Genomic DNA, 15,361 nt, shown 5'->3' on the forward strand with positions numbered 1-15,361 from the left:
ACTGTTGATTTGTATATTTATCAATGAGATTGATGAAGGTATATTGGGCTTAGTGTGGAAGTTTGCAGATGATACAAAGGTTGGGAGGGTTGTTAATGCCAGTAATGGCAATGTGCTACTGCAACAGGATCTAGAAAAGTTTAGCAGATGGGCTGAGAAGTGGTAACTGAAGTTTAACACTGACAAATGCAAAGTACTGCATATGGGTAGAAGTAACTCCAGAGAAATGTACCAACTGTGTGGTACTACACTTAGGGTGATAGAGAATGAAAAAGACGTGGGAGTAATTGTGCAGTCAGATATGAAGTTTTCTGAGTATTGCAAACAGGCTGCCAGAGCAGGTCATGCGGTATTGTTAATTAGTATTAGTATTAGTAACGGCCGTATGGTGCAAGAAAGCCTATGGCTTATGCTGCACCAGCCAAAAAAAAAAAAAAAAATCTGAACAAAACAATGATAAAAACAAAAATTAAATAAATAAATAAATAATAATAATTAATAAATAAAAAAAAATGAAATAAAAAATAAATAAAAAGGAAATTAATCCTATCATCCTATGCGCTTCCCTTACCTGAAAGTACTATCCAGATGACCTTTGAATTTCCCCAAACTGTCGGCCTCTACCACCCACGAAGGCAACTTATTCCAGTAATTTATAACTCGCTGGCTAAAATAAAACTTCCTGCAGTCCAATCTAAACATTTCCCCCCGTAACTTGAATTTATGTCCCCTAGTTCTAGCATCATTTATAATCTTGAAAATTTTGTCCTCATTCATTTTACTGATGCCTCTCAGAGCCTTAAACACCTCAATCAAATCTCCTCTAAGGTGTCTAGTTTCCAAACTCTGCAACCCACATATTTGAAGTCTTTCTTCATAAGGACGTCCTTTTGCCGATCTCACCAGGCGAGTTACCCTTCTTTGCACCCTTTCAAGAAGCTCGATGTCTTTCTTTAGGTGCGGTCTCCATACTTGAACACAGTATTCCAAGTGTGGTCTAACATAGGCCTTATATAATGGGATTATCACGTCCCTATCTCTACTTGCAAAAGTTCGATAGATCATCGATAGGACACCATGGGCCTTTCTTGCAACCTGTTTACAATGCTCAGAGAATTTCATGTCTGACCGTATCGTAACACCCAAGTCCCTTTCCTCCAGTACTGGGTTTAGTTGAACTCCACCAAGTGAATAAGTTTTTTTGGGATTACTGTTTCCCAGGTGTAATACCTTACACTTTGTTGGATTAAAGCACAGCTGCCATTTTTCTGACCATTCCTGAAGTCTATCTAGGTCTCTCTGAAGAAGCTCAGCTTGACAGTGATCATTAACTACTCTACCAATTTTAACATCATCTGCAAATTTAGACATCACGCCCTCTATCCCTTCATCAATGTCGTTTATGAAAATTAAAAACAACAGTGGTCCTAATACTGATCCTTGGGGAACCCCACTTCTTACATCAACCCAATCTGAGGAATAGCCATTTATCACAACCCTCTGCCTCCTGCCCTGAAGCCATCCTTCTATCCATCTAAGGATTTTCCCAGTGATTCCAACCTGTTCCAACTTATAAAGCAACCGCTCATGTGGGACTGAGTCAAAAGCTTTGCTGAAATCTAAATAAACAATGTCGAAATTATTCCCTAAATCCAGCTCGTGAGTGACCCTTTCGAAATAGCGAACCAGATTTGGTAAACATGATTTTCCCTTTACAAAACCATGCTGAGTATCCTTGAGAATTTCAATTCGATCCAAATGATCCTGAATTCCACCCTTGATCATTGCCTCCATGATTTTCCCTACTACTGAAGTCAGACTGACAGGTCGATAATTTCCAACTTCACTTTTAGAGCCACCCTTATGTATGGGAGATACATTTGCACTTTTCCAATCCAAGGGAATCTCCCCAGAGTCTAGTGATGCTCGCATAACCAGCCTCAGTGGTTCAATGCACTCGCTTGCCGCCTCTCTCAAGATTATAGGGTATATTCCATCAACTCCAGGAGCCTTACTGGTCTGTAGGCTTGAAAGTTTTTTCATTAAATAATCTTGCGAAATTTCAATGTCATTAATTACATATTTTTTTTAACTTCGCTCCCACAATTTCCCATTGCCACAAAAGGCTTTTCATTTGTAAATATCGATGCAAAATAACTGTTGAGTTCATCTGCAACGGCAGCTGGTATATTTATTACTATCCCCTTTCCCTTACGTAAAGGTCCGATCTGGTTTGTCCTGCTCTTCTTGGTATTTATATATGTGAAGAATTCTTTATCCCCCCTCTTTGCTCTGTTTGCTAGTGATTTCTCATAAACTGCCTTTGCCTGTCGAACCTTTTCTGTGGCTCTATTACACATCACCTTGTAGCTGTTATAGGCTTCAGTACTTTTTATTGCTCTGTAACTTTTCCATACCACCTTTTTCTGCTCAAGTAATGTGGCAACTTCACTATTCATCCAACTTGGAACCCTTCTCGTGGAGTATTTTTTTAATGGTATATACGCATTCAAGGCATCTGTGATTAATGTTTTAAAAGCGTACCACAGTTCAATTGTATTCATTCTCTGCGCGATATCTACCCAGTTAATAGAGGCCATGTATTACCTTAAGGCATCGTAATTTCCTTTTCTGAAATTAAAACCCATTCCTTTGCCTTTTACTTCTGCTACCTCTCGTCATCATCCACCGTAGAACTCCATGATCACTTCCTGCTACTGGTTCCTCTACTGTCAGCCCTGTTATGTCATCTGATTCATGTGTGATGATGAGGTCTAGGATATTCTTTTCTCTAGTACTTTCCCTGACATGTTGATACAAATAACAGTCATCTAGTTGATTTAAAAATTTTGTTCCCCATGTCGAGTTTCCTTCCCATTTACTCCAATCAATTAGAGGCAAATTGAAATCACCCATAATAAGGCATTGACGCTTACTTGCCCATTCCATTTGCATGTAGAGGCTTTTGTCATAGTCTTCACAATCACCTGGTCTGTAGATTACTCCTACTCGCATTGTACCTTTGTTTCCAACTATCTCACACCATACAGACTCTATACTAGCATGTGAAATGTCTGAATCCGGGAAAGCTATCGTCGCACTCAGGCTGCTTCTGATAAGAAGCATTACCCCACCACCCCTTCTATCTATTCTATCCTTCCTAAATACATTATACAAGCCGTACTGAAACTCATCATCCCCAGTTTCCGGGTGGCACCACGTCTCTGTAAGCCCTATTATGTCCGCGTTGCTTGTTTTAACCAGCAGTTCGAATTCGCTCATTTTATTGACGACACTTCTAACGTTACTGTTTAAACAATTAAGATTTACTGTTCTTGTATATTTAACAACCCTAACACAACCCTTGAAGTTTTTTAGGCTCTCTTCCCTGATATTAGCTACCTGCTCACGTGAAACGTCTTTGGCCCCAGAACATCTAGATAATACGTCCACTTGGGGTAACAGATAAGAACTCTTAAGGTATGTGCAAGAGTTACATTGACCAATATTATCAGATAAACGCGTGTCAGTATTACCCACATCCCCCCTAACTAGCAGTTTCCCTGAGCCTTTAAGGTATCCTCAATAATACTGGCAAAAACTTTTGCATCACCTTTGTTTAAGTGTATCCCATCTCTACAAAACAAATTCCTTCTACCTACAAGTGTGGGCCATGCTGATAGAAATTTACCCCCTAAAGCCTTGCAGATTCCTTCAAGTCTTGAGTTAATCCACAAGGCTCTTAACATATAATCCCTCCTATCGTGTCTGGGCAGAATTGCAGACACATAGACATTATGGCCTAGCTCGCGACATTTCCTCAGCATGGTCCTGTATTTTTCCAGCAAATCGTCAGATCGTGTACGTTTAATATCGTTTGTCCCCACATGAATAATAATATTTTCCTTACCCCCTTTAAAATCTGACAGTCTGTTGGTGACATCATCAATAGTTGCTCCCGGCAGACATACCCTGGTTCTGCTCCACCTATCTTTATTACAAAAAATATTCCCCGTTTCCCTGACAATGGAGTCTCCTAATAAAACAATGTCCTTTTTAACCAGAGTAGTTTGCACTTGGTTTTTCTGTTTTGAGGCTCGAATCGGGTGTGCATCACTTGGTAGATTGCTGGAGTTTTGAGTCCCTGACGAGCTCCCAGAAGCATTATTTTCGAGGGCAAGCACTCGTTTTTTCAGGGACTCAAATTGTTCCATCAGTGCACCAAATTGTAATTTAAGATCGGTGCACTCCTTACATCGATCACAAAGAAAAGAATCCCCAGGTGAGGTAGGATTAGTCACCAGGTCGACCTTGGAAAACACTCCACAGGTTCCACAACGGATTAAATCATGACTCACCCGTAAATCGCCATCTGCTATTTCCGTGTGAGTCACGATACCCTGTGACGTGTTTAAGGCAGATCTCGTAACAACCATTATAAAATTAAATAAATATCGATGAAAGTAACTTTAAAAAATTATATCTATAATATTATTAAAATCAAACAGTTACAGGAAAACCTATAAAAAAATAATCCAACAATATCTAAATAAATCAAATATTTAAAAGCACTATCCAAAAGTAAACCACTTAACTGAGGAGCCCTGTCTAAGCGTGTCCGCTCACCTCGAATGCCAACGTAATGTTATGCAGGAGTTTTGCTAGTAGGGAAAAGGAGGTGATTATCCCTTTGTATAATGCAGTGGTCAGGCTACTCCTTGAGTACAGGTCTGGAGGCTTCATTTTTTGGAAGATATAGTGTTGCTTGTGTGTGTACAGAGAAGGGCAGCAAGATTGGTGAGGGTAACGAAGGGGTCTTCTTACTAGAAAGGCTTAAATTCTGCAAATTGCAGACGCTGGAGACTAGGCACTTGTGAGGTGATCTGATTGAGGTGTATAAGGCCTTGAATGGGTTGAGCACCCTGAATTCTGATGGGATTCTTCCGCTTGCTCAGATTACAAACCTTAAGGGGGCATAAATTCAAATTGAGGAAAGACAGTTGTAGAATAGATGTGCGGAAATTTGTTTTTAGTCAGTGGGTAGTTGATTGCTGGAACAAACTTCCTCTGTCATTGTGGAAGTTGATAGCCTAAATAAATTCAAGGAGCAAATGGACAAACTTTTAGAGGGAATGGATGTGTGAAATTGTTTTTTTTTTTGGCTGATGGTACATAAGCTCATATGCTTGCTTTTTTGCCTCACATGCCTTTACTACTTCTGAAAAATTTTCAGATTTAAGGACTCATGTCACACAACCTGTACAGCCTGTTTTCGCCGATCTAAGTGGGTGGCACTACCTCACCTCCCTTATAGTCCTATTATGTTGCATAGTAGTTTCTGGTTACTGATCTTCTGATTGACACATGAACAGTGACAATAATTGTAGGCAACTGACTATTTGTTGTGCCCTGGATTGTTTCAGGTGAAATTTAGAGACGGTTTGATGAAGATTGATGTGTCCAGGGAGCTGATTTCAACATCAGTTGAGGTTTAAAGTCATATGGTCATGCGTCATCAGTGGCAACAGTGTTTTCTTGAAACTGCACTTTCTTGTCAGTAACATGTAAGTAACGGCACTGAAATTTCTTTATGCCTTGCTCGTTCACCTGGAAACAAATGTGTGACCATTGGGCTGAACTTTTGTTTTTATAACACTTCAGTTAAAATTCTTAGGTCATATGACTCTTTTCTTCCAAAATGGTGGTGATAATTTCTGCCAGTGTGTTTTCCTTAGATGATCTTAGTCTGGTTGAGCATTGCTCATCTTCAATATGACATTTATGTTGACTAAACCTTTTGCAACCATTGTTAAATTTTTTTACTATCTACAAAAGATTTACTGCTAACTCGCTACACACTTCCCTCAACAATTCATAAAAATTGTGTCAACATTTGATCACATAATGCTTTAATTTTGATTAAAGATTTTTGATTTGAAACTATAATATGACCTGATCCATTTTTAAAAGCCTCAGTGCAAATATTCAATGCATGAACTCTGTTTCAAGCATGCTAATGTTGAAGTTAAACTACAAAAATTATTATCCTGATATGTGTCAGTTGTGTAAACATATGGAGTGAGAATCATGTGTGCAGTGGACTTTATTTTTGGGATAACCTTGATATATCTAATTATCAGCTTCTGCTTTAGAATTGATCTTTCTTTTCCTGCTCAGAAACAAATAATAAAACTATTATAATATGCCAGTTTTATGGATAATTTCACATAAATATTAAAAGGAGTAAATTAGGAATATTTCTTTTTAGGATTCAAATCGTTGAACATAAAAATGTTGCCATTTCATATCTTAAATTCTTATATCTATAGATGTCTCCTTGTTTTAGGCAAAAAAAGTCCTGGAAACCAAAAATTAGAAAGCATATAAGCATTTTTAATTATTTATAAATTAATAACTTTGTTAGAAAATATAATTCGCTATTACTTGTTTCTGCACCACAAAGACTTGAGGATTTTTTTTTTTTTTGTTTGTTTTCTTTAACCATTGAACTGTTTTGTAAAATAACAGTTCAATGGTGGTTATATTATTATTACTATATTATTTTGTTACTGTATTTTCTAGAATAACTGTGGTTATCATCAAATCCATCACTTTATTTTTATTCCAGATGATGAATATTCGGGAACAAGACAGGAGACATCTCTATTCACTTAACTGTAAGATATTTAGTTATTAATTTTTTAGTTAAGGTTGTAAACAGTAATTTTAAAAAGTCAATTTTTTTAACTAAAATAATATACTTTTCCATAAATGTAGATGAAAAGAATTTTCCTTCAAAAATGAGTTGATTTACAGCTTGTCTCTTCACTGAGTGAACAGTGATATTTATAATAATGTGAGCAGAAACAGTGTTGGAATTTAAATGAGTTTGCTGTTTTATGAGAGGAACATAAGTATTTAAAATAGGCTTTTCATTATGATGAAATTCCTTATCCAATTTTTAATAGGACAAGTTGTTAACCAGCCTCATTTTTTAATGTAGACTGTTATAAATCTCTCATCTTAATTAAATCATTACTGGGTTATCTCTCATGTGTGCCAGTAGGTTGTTAGTCTCCCACCAATGAGATAGCAATGAACCATCAGTACAGCCACCTAAGTGGTAGTAGTACGTAGCATATAATGATTATATATTATGCATAGGAATTGGAATAACATTTGCAACTGAGAGATTAAAGCCTGTTTTAAGGATTTGATCATAACATAAAACTGTTATGCTGAGTAAGTATACCGGTCACTATGATAGCGTGTATGGTATTATGCTGCTTATAAATGAAATGGTATGTGAAATAATCTTTTCTATTCTGCAGTTGAAATGAAACGTAAAATAATAATAATAATAAAAAAAGTCCTTTTTGACTTTAAATTAAGTAAAGGTATTTAGTTTTCCGACTTATCGTTATATGGCCAATTTTTTGGTGCCCCTCTTAATGCATGTAGTTCAAGATACTGAGTTTGTTTCTTATTTGACTCTTCATCAATATGCCTTATTAAATAGAAATAAAAATTGCTTAAAAAGAAAGTCTTTGTGCCTTATTTAAATGCATTTAACTTTCCAAATAGCATTAGATTCTAATTATACTGATTAAGATAACCCAACTACTTATTGTGGAGAGGCAGGAGCAGCTACTTTATGGGAAAAGTTATTCCCACAGGGCCAAAACGAGCCAAATACGGACTATACTAGTTCAGTACCAGTGGATCATCTTGATTCTCATGAAAGGGACACTGCCAACAATGCAAACCCCTCATTTCCTCGTTCTGCACTCATAAAACAATAGTCCTTTTAGTAAGTTATCACCTTTCTTGGTGCAGAAAAGTTTGCAGAGTTTTCTGGCCATAGATACTGATTAAGATAACCCAACTACTTATTGTGGAGAGGCAGGAGCAGCTACTTTATGGGAAAAGTTATTCCCACAGGGCCAAAACGAGCCCTGTGGGAATAACACATACATTACTTGTTGAAATGGAAGCACTTGGTCATTCACAGTGAATCGTCTATTAAAAATCTGTACTTTCTATAGAATTCCCACCAACTTTACATCTCATGCTACTTTGAATACATCTGTTGGGTAATAGGTCTTGCTATATGCAGGGCCCTGGGTACCAAACATATTTTGAGGCCAAGCAATATTCTTGTGATTTATAGAATGCTCTTGATAAGTGATTGAAGTTATTTCTTTTTAATTTCCTACATTTCCTTTAACAGTCCTTTAAAATCAGTTCTATACTTGAAAGTCACAAGTTAGAGCACAGAAAGGAAACACACCTTCCTTTATTTTCCTATATTTCTAGTTCTACTAATCAACTAACACTTCAACTGCTTGTCCTCCGAGGGGCACTGCTCCTCCCTCCCTCCCCGTGGTGGGGCCGGTAACCTGGGGGAAAAGTTATCCTCCAGGGCTAAAAGGAGTAACCGTGGATTCAAACGAGTATCCACCTCTAGAGCCTTCAAACTCCAGACCAGACACATTGACTGATAATGACTGTAATCAACCGAAAAGGCTCCGAAGTGAAATGCAGTGCAATGACATGCCACATTTTCTTGTTATACATCCCTCTCTACCCAGTATATGGGCAAATTGTCACCATTTGTAATATAGAGATATTTGGAATCCATTGCTGGAACACCAAAAATGGTTAAATGATTGCAATCCGGAGACCTCCTTATTGAAACAGCCAACTCCAAATATTCCGAGTGGCTGCTCAAAACAATGACATTTGGTGGGCTGCCAGTATCTGTTACTCCACATAACACCTTAAATTCCTCGAAAGGCGTCATAACCGAACAGGACCTACTTACAGTATCTGAAGAGAAATTAGTTCAAGAACTGAGTAATGAAAAAGTAATCAGCACCAAACACATAATGGCTAAAAAAGATGGAAATCTTGTCCCAACTAGATTCATCATTTTAACTTTCAGTACCCCAGATTTGCCATCCTCAGTAAAAGCTGGCTGTTTAAACTGCCGAATTCGGCCTTATATTCCTAATCCCATTCATTGTTCTGGATATTCCGCTGGGAATGTCCAGAAATATGGACATTCCTAGTGGGCATGTAGAGGTGATGCCATTTGTCCTATTTGTGGTTCCAAGGAGCATACACAAACATTGTTCAGCCTCAACTCCCATTTGGCCCAGCTGCAAAGGAAATCACCCAGCCTTTTCTAAATCTTGCTAAATGTGGAAAACAGCCAAGAAAATTCAAAAAATATAAAATAGAACATAAAGTGACATCCTGAGGCACACAGACAAGTTGTGTTGACCCTGCCCAGTCGTTCTTATGTATGTCACACTCGAAGCACCCAACAGCAGCTCCAACAGATGTATCAATACTCCCTAGCACATCTCTAGGCAACTGAGTTAAAACAACACTATCAAACTCTGGAAAGGACACTCCTCAAACTAAAACCAGTGAAGTAACCAACACTCCAATTAGCATTCCAGCTGGCACTCCAACGGTCTCGCATGATTGTTAAAAACTGAAACCTAAAGACAGCATGAAAACCACAAACAGTATGGAAGTACATGTACCCTCAGATTATGAGGAACCCATACTAGAACTTCATGCAAATGACACTATGGATACTGGATGCCCCATCTTCTCAAAAAAAGAATGCAAAAAATGCTCCTCATGCAAAAAAACAGTCAGAAGAAGAATCATCCTCAGTTAAAAGTCTCAGCCAAAATGAGGCACAACGTCATACTATGGAATTGCAGAGGACTAGTTAGTCATTCTGATGACCTAAAGGATTTACTTGTTCAGTTCAACCCTATAGGTGTATGTGTACAGGAAACTTTCTTGCCACTTCATGTTTCACCAAAACTTTCAAATTATATCATCTACAGACAAGATAGGATCTCTGAGTCTCCCACTCGTGGAGGAGTAGCCATTCTTATTAATTCTAACACACTGTCCAAGCACATTCAGTTACAAACCACTCTAGAAGCTGTGGCAGTCGGTATTGCAGTTGGTGTTTCAGTTACCCTTGTTTACATTTATATTCTTCTATCAATACCATTTCCCCATTCAGAACTGGACAACCTCATTAAACAATTCCCAATGTCAATTTGTCTTTTAGGTGATTTTAATGGCCACCATCCATTGTGGGTATCCACTACAGTGGATGCAAGGGGCAAATTGATTGAAGAATTTTTGAACAATAATGATCTAAATTTACTAAACTCTGGTTCTCCCACTTACATCCACCTCCCTACAGGATCTACTTCTGTAATTGACTTATCAATCTATTCACCATCCAGCCGACCGGGCTAGCCAGGTGGGTAAAGTGCCTACCTGGCAGCCCAAAGGTCGCAGGTTTGAATCCTGCCTCGGGCTTGGATCAGAGTACTGAAAAAACCTTGGGAGGTGCATTATGGCCACAGAAGCCGATGCGCCAACTAACTAAAACAAACAATTCACTGTCCATCTTTCCATTCCTGACATGGTCAGTGTTAACCGATCCCTTTAATAGCAATCCTTTTCCTATTATTTGCACGTTACAAACGGGCAACTCCAAATCCTGATCAGTGATCCATTTGGAAGTTTAAAAATGCTATTTGGGATGACTCTTCTGCCTAACAGGCTTTATGTTGAAAAACAGTCAATTGATGATCTAACCACTTACATCACCAATCAGATTCTAACTGATTGGTGACTTTCAACAATGGGGAAAGAAATCCCTGGTGGGCAAAAATATAAAACAAATACATGAAGAACATGCCCTCTTAATACTCAAAGCTGGCTAATATATACAGACGGCTCAAAAACAAGTTCTTCTGTTGGGGCCGTGACTGTCTTTCCTTCTTTAACAGTCTCCCTGTCACTTCCAGTTGAATGTAGCAGTTACACTGCAGAATTGTATGTAGTTAAATTAGCCCTAGAGAAAATCAACACTTTCGCCAATGCTAGCAGATTACAGTGAAAAGTAATGAAATATATTTGTGGTTAAAATAATAAATTAGATCATTTTGAAGTTAAAGACCCGAGGGTGTTGCTACTCTGTGGCTGAAGTACAAGGTCTTATGGAAGTAGGAATCCAACTTAGTCTGCTTGGGTTTTACAAGCTCATGCGAAATGACCCTCTACAGTCCCACTGCAGATTCCAAAAAATTGGTAGTCTTCAAAATGCTGTCTTGGAGTAAATCAGTTTCTCCATGCATTGTCTTTAACTGCTTTGCTACTGTAATGACTTTTCTCATATTTTCTGCTGTCAATCTTGACTCACACTGGGGAACTGCTGATTCTGATACAACAGAATTGTCTTTAGTTTCTACTTACCTACAGACTTTTCACGAAGCTGCAGAATTTATTCTTGTTCTTGTCTCTTCTCTTCCTCTGAATCTGCAGAAATGGGAGGTAAAAAAGTTTTTTTCATCCTGATGCCAGACATTTAGTGCTAATATCCTGCCAAGCTTTTCCAACATTATTTATAGCATCTTTGATGTGCTGTAAGGTTCCAGAATTCTTTGAGGGTGGATTTGTCATCACCATCAGTAGCATGAAAGCATTGCCTAAAAATTAGCTTGTGGTATTTTTGCTTAAAGTTGGCAATGACATTAGCATTAATAGAGGCATATGATGCAAGAAAGCAAGTTTATACAGCATCAGCCAAAAAAAAAAAAACAAAAAAACAACAACCACATTCCCATTTTACCAATCCATTCACTCCAAATGTTTATCCACTTGTTCCTTGAATTTATTTAAGTTGTCAACTTCCACAATGATAGATGGAAGTTCGTTCTAGCAATCAACTACCCACTGGATAAAGACAAATTTCCGCACCTCTGTACGACAACTGTCTTTCCTCAATTTCAGTTTATGACCCATTGGGTTTGTAATCTGAGCAAGAGGAAGAATCCCATCAGCATTGAGCCTATTCAATCCATTCAAGGCCTTATACACCTCAGTCAGATCATCTTGCAGATGCTTAGTCTCTAGAACGCTGCAATTTCCAGAACTTAAGCTTTTCTTAGAGCACCCCTTTGTTCCCCCTTGCCAGTCTTGGTGCCCTTCTCTGTACTCATTCTAGCAATTCTATATCCTTCCTAAAATGAGACCTTCAGATCTGTGCACAGTACTCAAGGTGTGGCCTGACCATTGCCTTATACAAGGGGATAATCACCTCCTTATCCCTGCTTACAAAATTCCTGTATATCATTGCAAGACTCCATCCATGACTTGCTCTGGCAAATTGCCTGCACTGCTCAGAAAATTTCATATCTGACTGCACAATCACTCATAGGTCTGTTTCATTTTCTATCACCATAAGTGCAGTACCACACAGTTGGCAGGCGCCTCCGTAGCCAGGTGGGAAGGAGCAGCAGTGCGTAGCACATGCTTCTTGATTAGACCGGAGTTCGAGCCCATCACCACCAAATATGGAGAATGTGGAAAGGTCAGGGAATGACCATCGCATATCCCAGAGCAATATGGCCTTAGTTGCTAATGCTCCTAAAAACCAAATAACAAACACAGTTGGTATGTTTCTTTTGGGTTACCGCTACCCATATGCAGTACTTTGCATTTGTCAATGTTAAACTTCAGTTGCCACTTTTCAGCCCATCTGCAGAACGTTTCTAGATCCTGTTGCAGTAGAATACTGTCATTACTGTCATTAACAACTGAGCCAACCTTTGTATCATATTCTAACTTCAGCATTAAGCCTAATATACCTTCATCAGTATCATTGATAAATACAGAAAACAACATTGGACCCAACACTCCACTAATAACATTAGTCCATGAAGAGCAGTGTCCATTGATTGCCACTCTGTCTTCTCCCACTGAACCATCTTTTATCCACTGTAGCAACTTGCCCTTAATGCCATACTGCTCCAATTTGTACTGTAGCCTTCCATGTGCAACAATATCAAAAGTTTTCCTGTAATCCAAGTATAAGATATCAAATTTATTTTTTACATCCAGTTCCTTTGTGACCACATCATAGTATCCAATCAAATTGGTCAGACAAGGCTTCCCCTTAACAAACCTATGCTGTGTCGGAATTATTACTGCAGTGTTGTCTAGATGATCCTGCAAGGCTTCTTTAACCAGTGACTCCATTATTTTCCCCCAAACAGAATGTAAACTAACAGGTCTGTACTTACTCATGTCATCCTTTAATCCCCCTTTGTGATTTGGAGACACATTTGCAGATCTCCAGTCAGCAGGAACATCCCCTGAACCGAAGGATTCTCACATAATTATGGCTAAGGGTCTTACTTCCTTCGCTACCTCCTTTAATATAATTGGATAGATCAGATCTGCTTCAGGTGCCATTCTTATGTTTAACTTCAACAATTTCTCCTCCACTTTATGCTTAGTTATTACAAAATCAAAGCTTCTTCTGTTCTCCACTTCCTTACATAATTCCTCATGTGTGAATGTAGATGCAAAATATTCCTTCTGTTTGGCAACTATCTGAGCAGGATCATATACCGCAGCGGTTCCCAACTGGTGGTTCGCGGACCCCCAGGGGTTCGTGAAAATGTTCCAGGGGGTTTGCACTAAAAATTCCGCAATGGCTTCTGCTTAGATTTACATAGGTATATTATTGTAAACTACAAAATATAACTAATAAAAAACAAGAAAATAAACTAAAATTAAATAAAAAGTAAAGAATTGCCAAAGAAATCGCCCACGATTCCTTATAATTACTTTACCATCTTACAGTATATCATGTTAAATAAATATCTAAAATTATTTCTTGACTTAATTTCTTAAGAGTATGAAAAAGGTTGTTTATGCGTGGGTAATGAGAGGTATAATCAGATGCATGCATACTACCTGGGTAGTAGAAACGATGGAATATTACCCATGCATAAACAACCTTTTTCATACTCTTGGACGTTTAGTCAAGAAATAGTTTAAGATTAAACCAAGCACACCGCCAAGCATCTCTCGTATTGTGGAGTTATACTTCATAACTGGGTTGTGACTATTGCAACAGCTGGCCACCCACCAATGAGTAAGCAACAAGCTTCAAAACAGTGCAATCCGCCGAGAATAAGTAACATTACTCTGGTGAAGTTATTTATTCAAAGCAGTGCAATACCTCGGCCACTCGTTCTGAAGTTTCATTCACAATATGAGATTCATACTACCTGGGTAGTAGAAATGATGAAAGTGCATTACCCATGCCTAAACAACCTTTTTTTAAATAAATATGTTTTCCATACTATTTTTTTTTTCATTCTCAAGGATCATTGTTACGTATAGGTACTTTTTGTTTTAGAACCTATAGTACTTAATACCCTGCTTGGGTTAGAGGTTGAGAAGACGAAAGAAGATATTTGTTGACATTAGACTTGAACTTCTGTAGACTGTAATTTTCAAGAAAGACGTATGAAGGAAGGTTGTGCTAGAAAATGGCAGTTGAATGAATAAACGAGGAAGATGAAAAGTTGGTTCTGTGAGTTTGAAGTTGGACAGTAAATGGACGTTGGCTGGTGGCGGCACATTTTCGGACTGTTTTGAAAGAGAGAGCGGGAATTATAGAAGCCAATTCAGAAGAACAGTGCCCATGGAAGTATCTGTAGAAGAGGCATGCAGCAGAAACAGTACGTCTATGAGACAGCGAGTGAAGAGACTCTGTTAGAGATAGTCGTTAATTAACCTAACTGCCCTCTTCTGAATGGAATCTAGAAGCCTGAGAGAGGTTTTGGGGGCACCACCCCAGGTGTGGGAACAATATTCCATCGCAGGGCAGATTTGCGATTTATAAATGGTGAACAGCTGTTTGGAAGAAAAGTAACGCTGAGAGCGAAAGAGAAAACCAAGTTTTTTAGATGCAGAAGAAGCAATATTTGTAATGTGCTTGTGCCAAGAGAGATTAGAAGTCAGGGTAATCCCCAAAAGAGATATATCATTTTGCCTAGAAATGAGTGTCACTAAAGATAAGCATAGGAGCAGAAGAATCCTTTTTTGCGAGATATAAGACAAGACTGAGATTTAAAAGGGTTGAAATCAACTAAGTTGTCTTTGCCCCACTGGAGAATTACCTGAAGATAGGCATTTAAGGAATGGTAGTAGATTTTCGAGACGTTGAAGCTGATTGAGCAGGACAAGGTTTCTCAAAATGGAAAGTGGAATGCAATGTGCTATCATCGGCAAAATTATGGATAGGATTTCCAGTCAATGGAAGAATGTCATTAATATACAAGAGGAAATGTGTGGGGAAAGAACTGAACCTTGGGGGACACCGGCATTATTGTAGAAGTTAGAAGACAGAGAGCCATCTACCATCAATCTCAGTGAGCGATCAGAGAGAAAACTGGATAACCAATTACAAAAAACAGTTGGCAAACCATAAGATGGAAGCTTGTTTAGAAGACCTTTA

General features: G+C 38.3%; 1 protein-coding gene across 1 annotated transcript in view; it reads left to right on the plus strand.

Moving 5' to 3' along the window:
* unc-13 (protein unc13 homolog) overlaps window positions 1-15,361 on the plus strand; it is a 1,321,962-nt gene that overhangs the window by 176,277 nt on the left and 1,130,324 nt on the right. The window contains exon 7 of the mRNA XM_090372343.1: window positions 6,629-6,677. Coding sequence (XP_090228469.1) covers window positions 6,629-6,677 — 49 coding nt within the window. The remainder of the gene's footprint in view (window positions 1-6,628; window positions 6,678-15,361) is intronic.

Source organism: Mastigoproctus giganteus, chromosome 4 (genome assembly GCF_048544385.1).
Source record: "Mastigoproctus giganteus isolate SK-2022 chromosome 4, ASM4854438v1, whole genome shotgun sequence".
NCBI lineage: Eukaryota > Metazoa > Arthropoda > Arachnida > Uropygi > Thelyphonidae > Mastigoproctus > Mastigoproctus giganteus.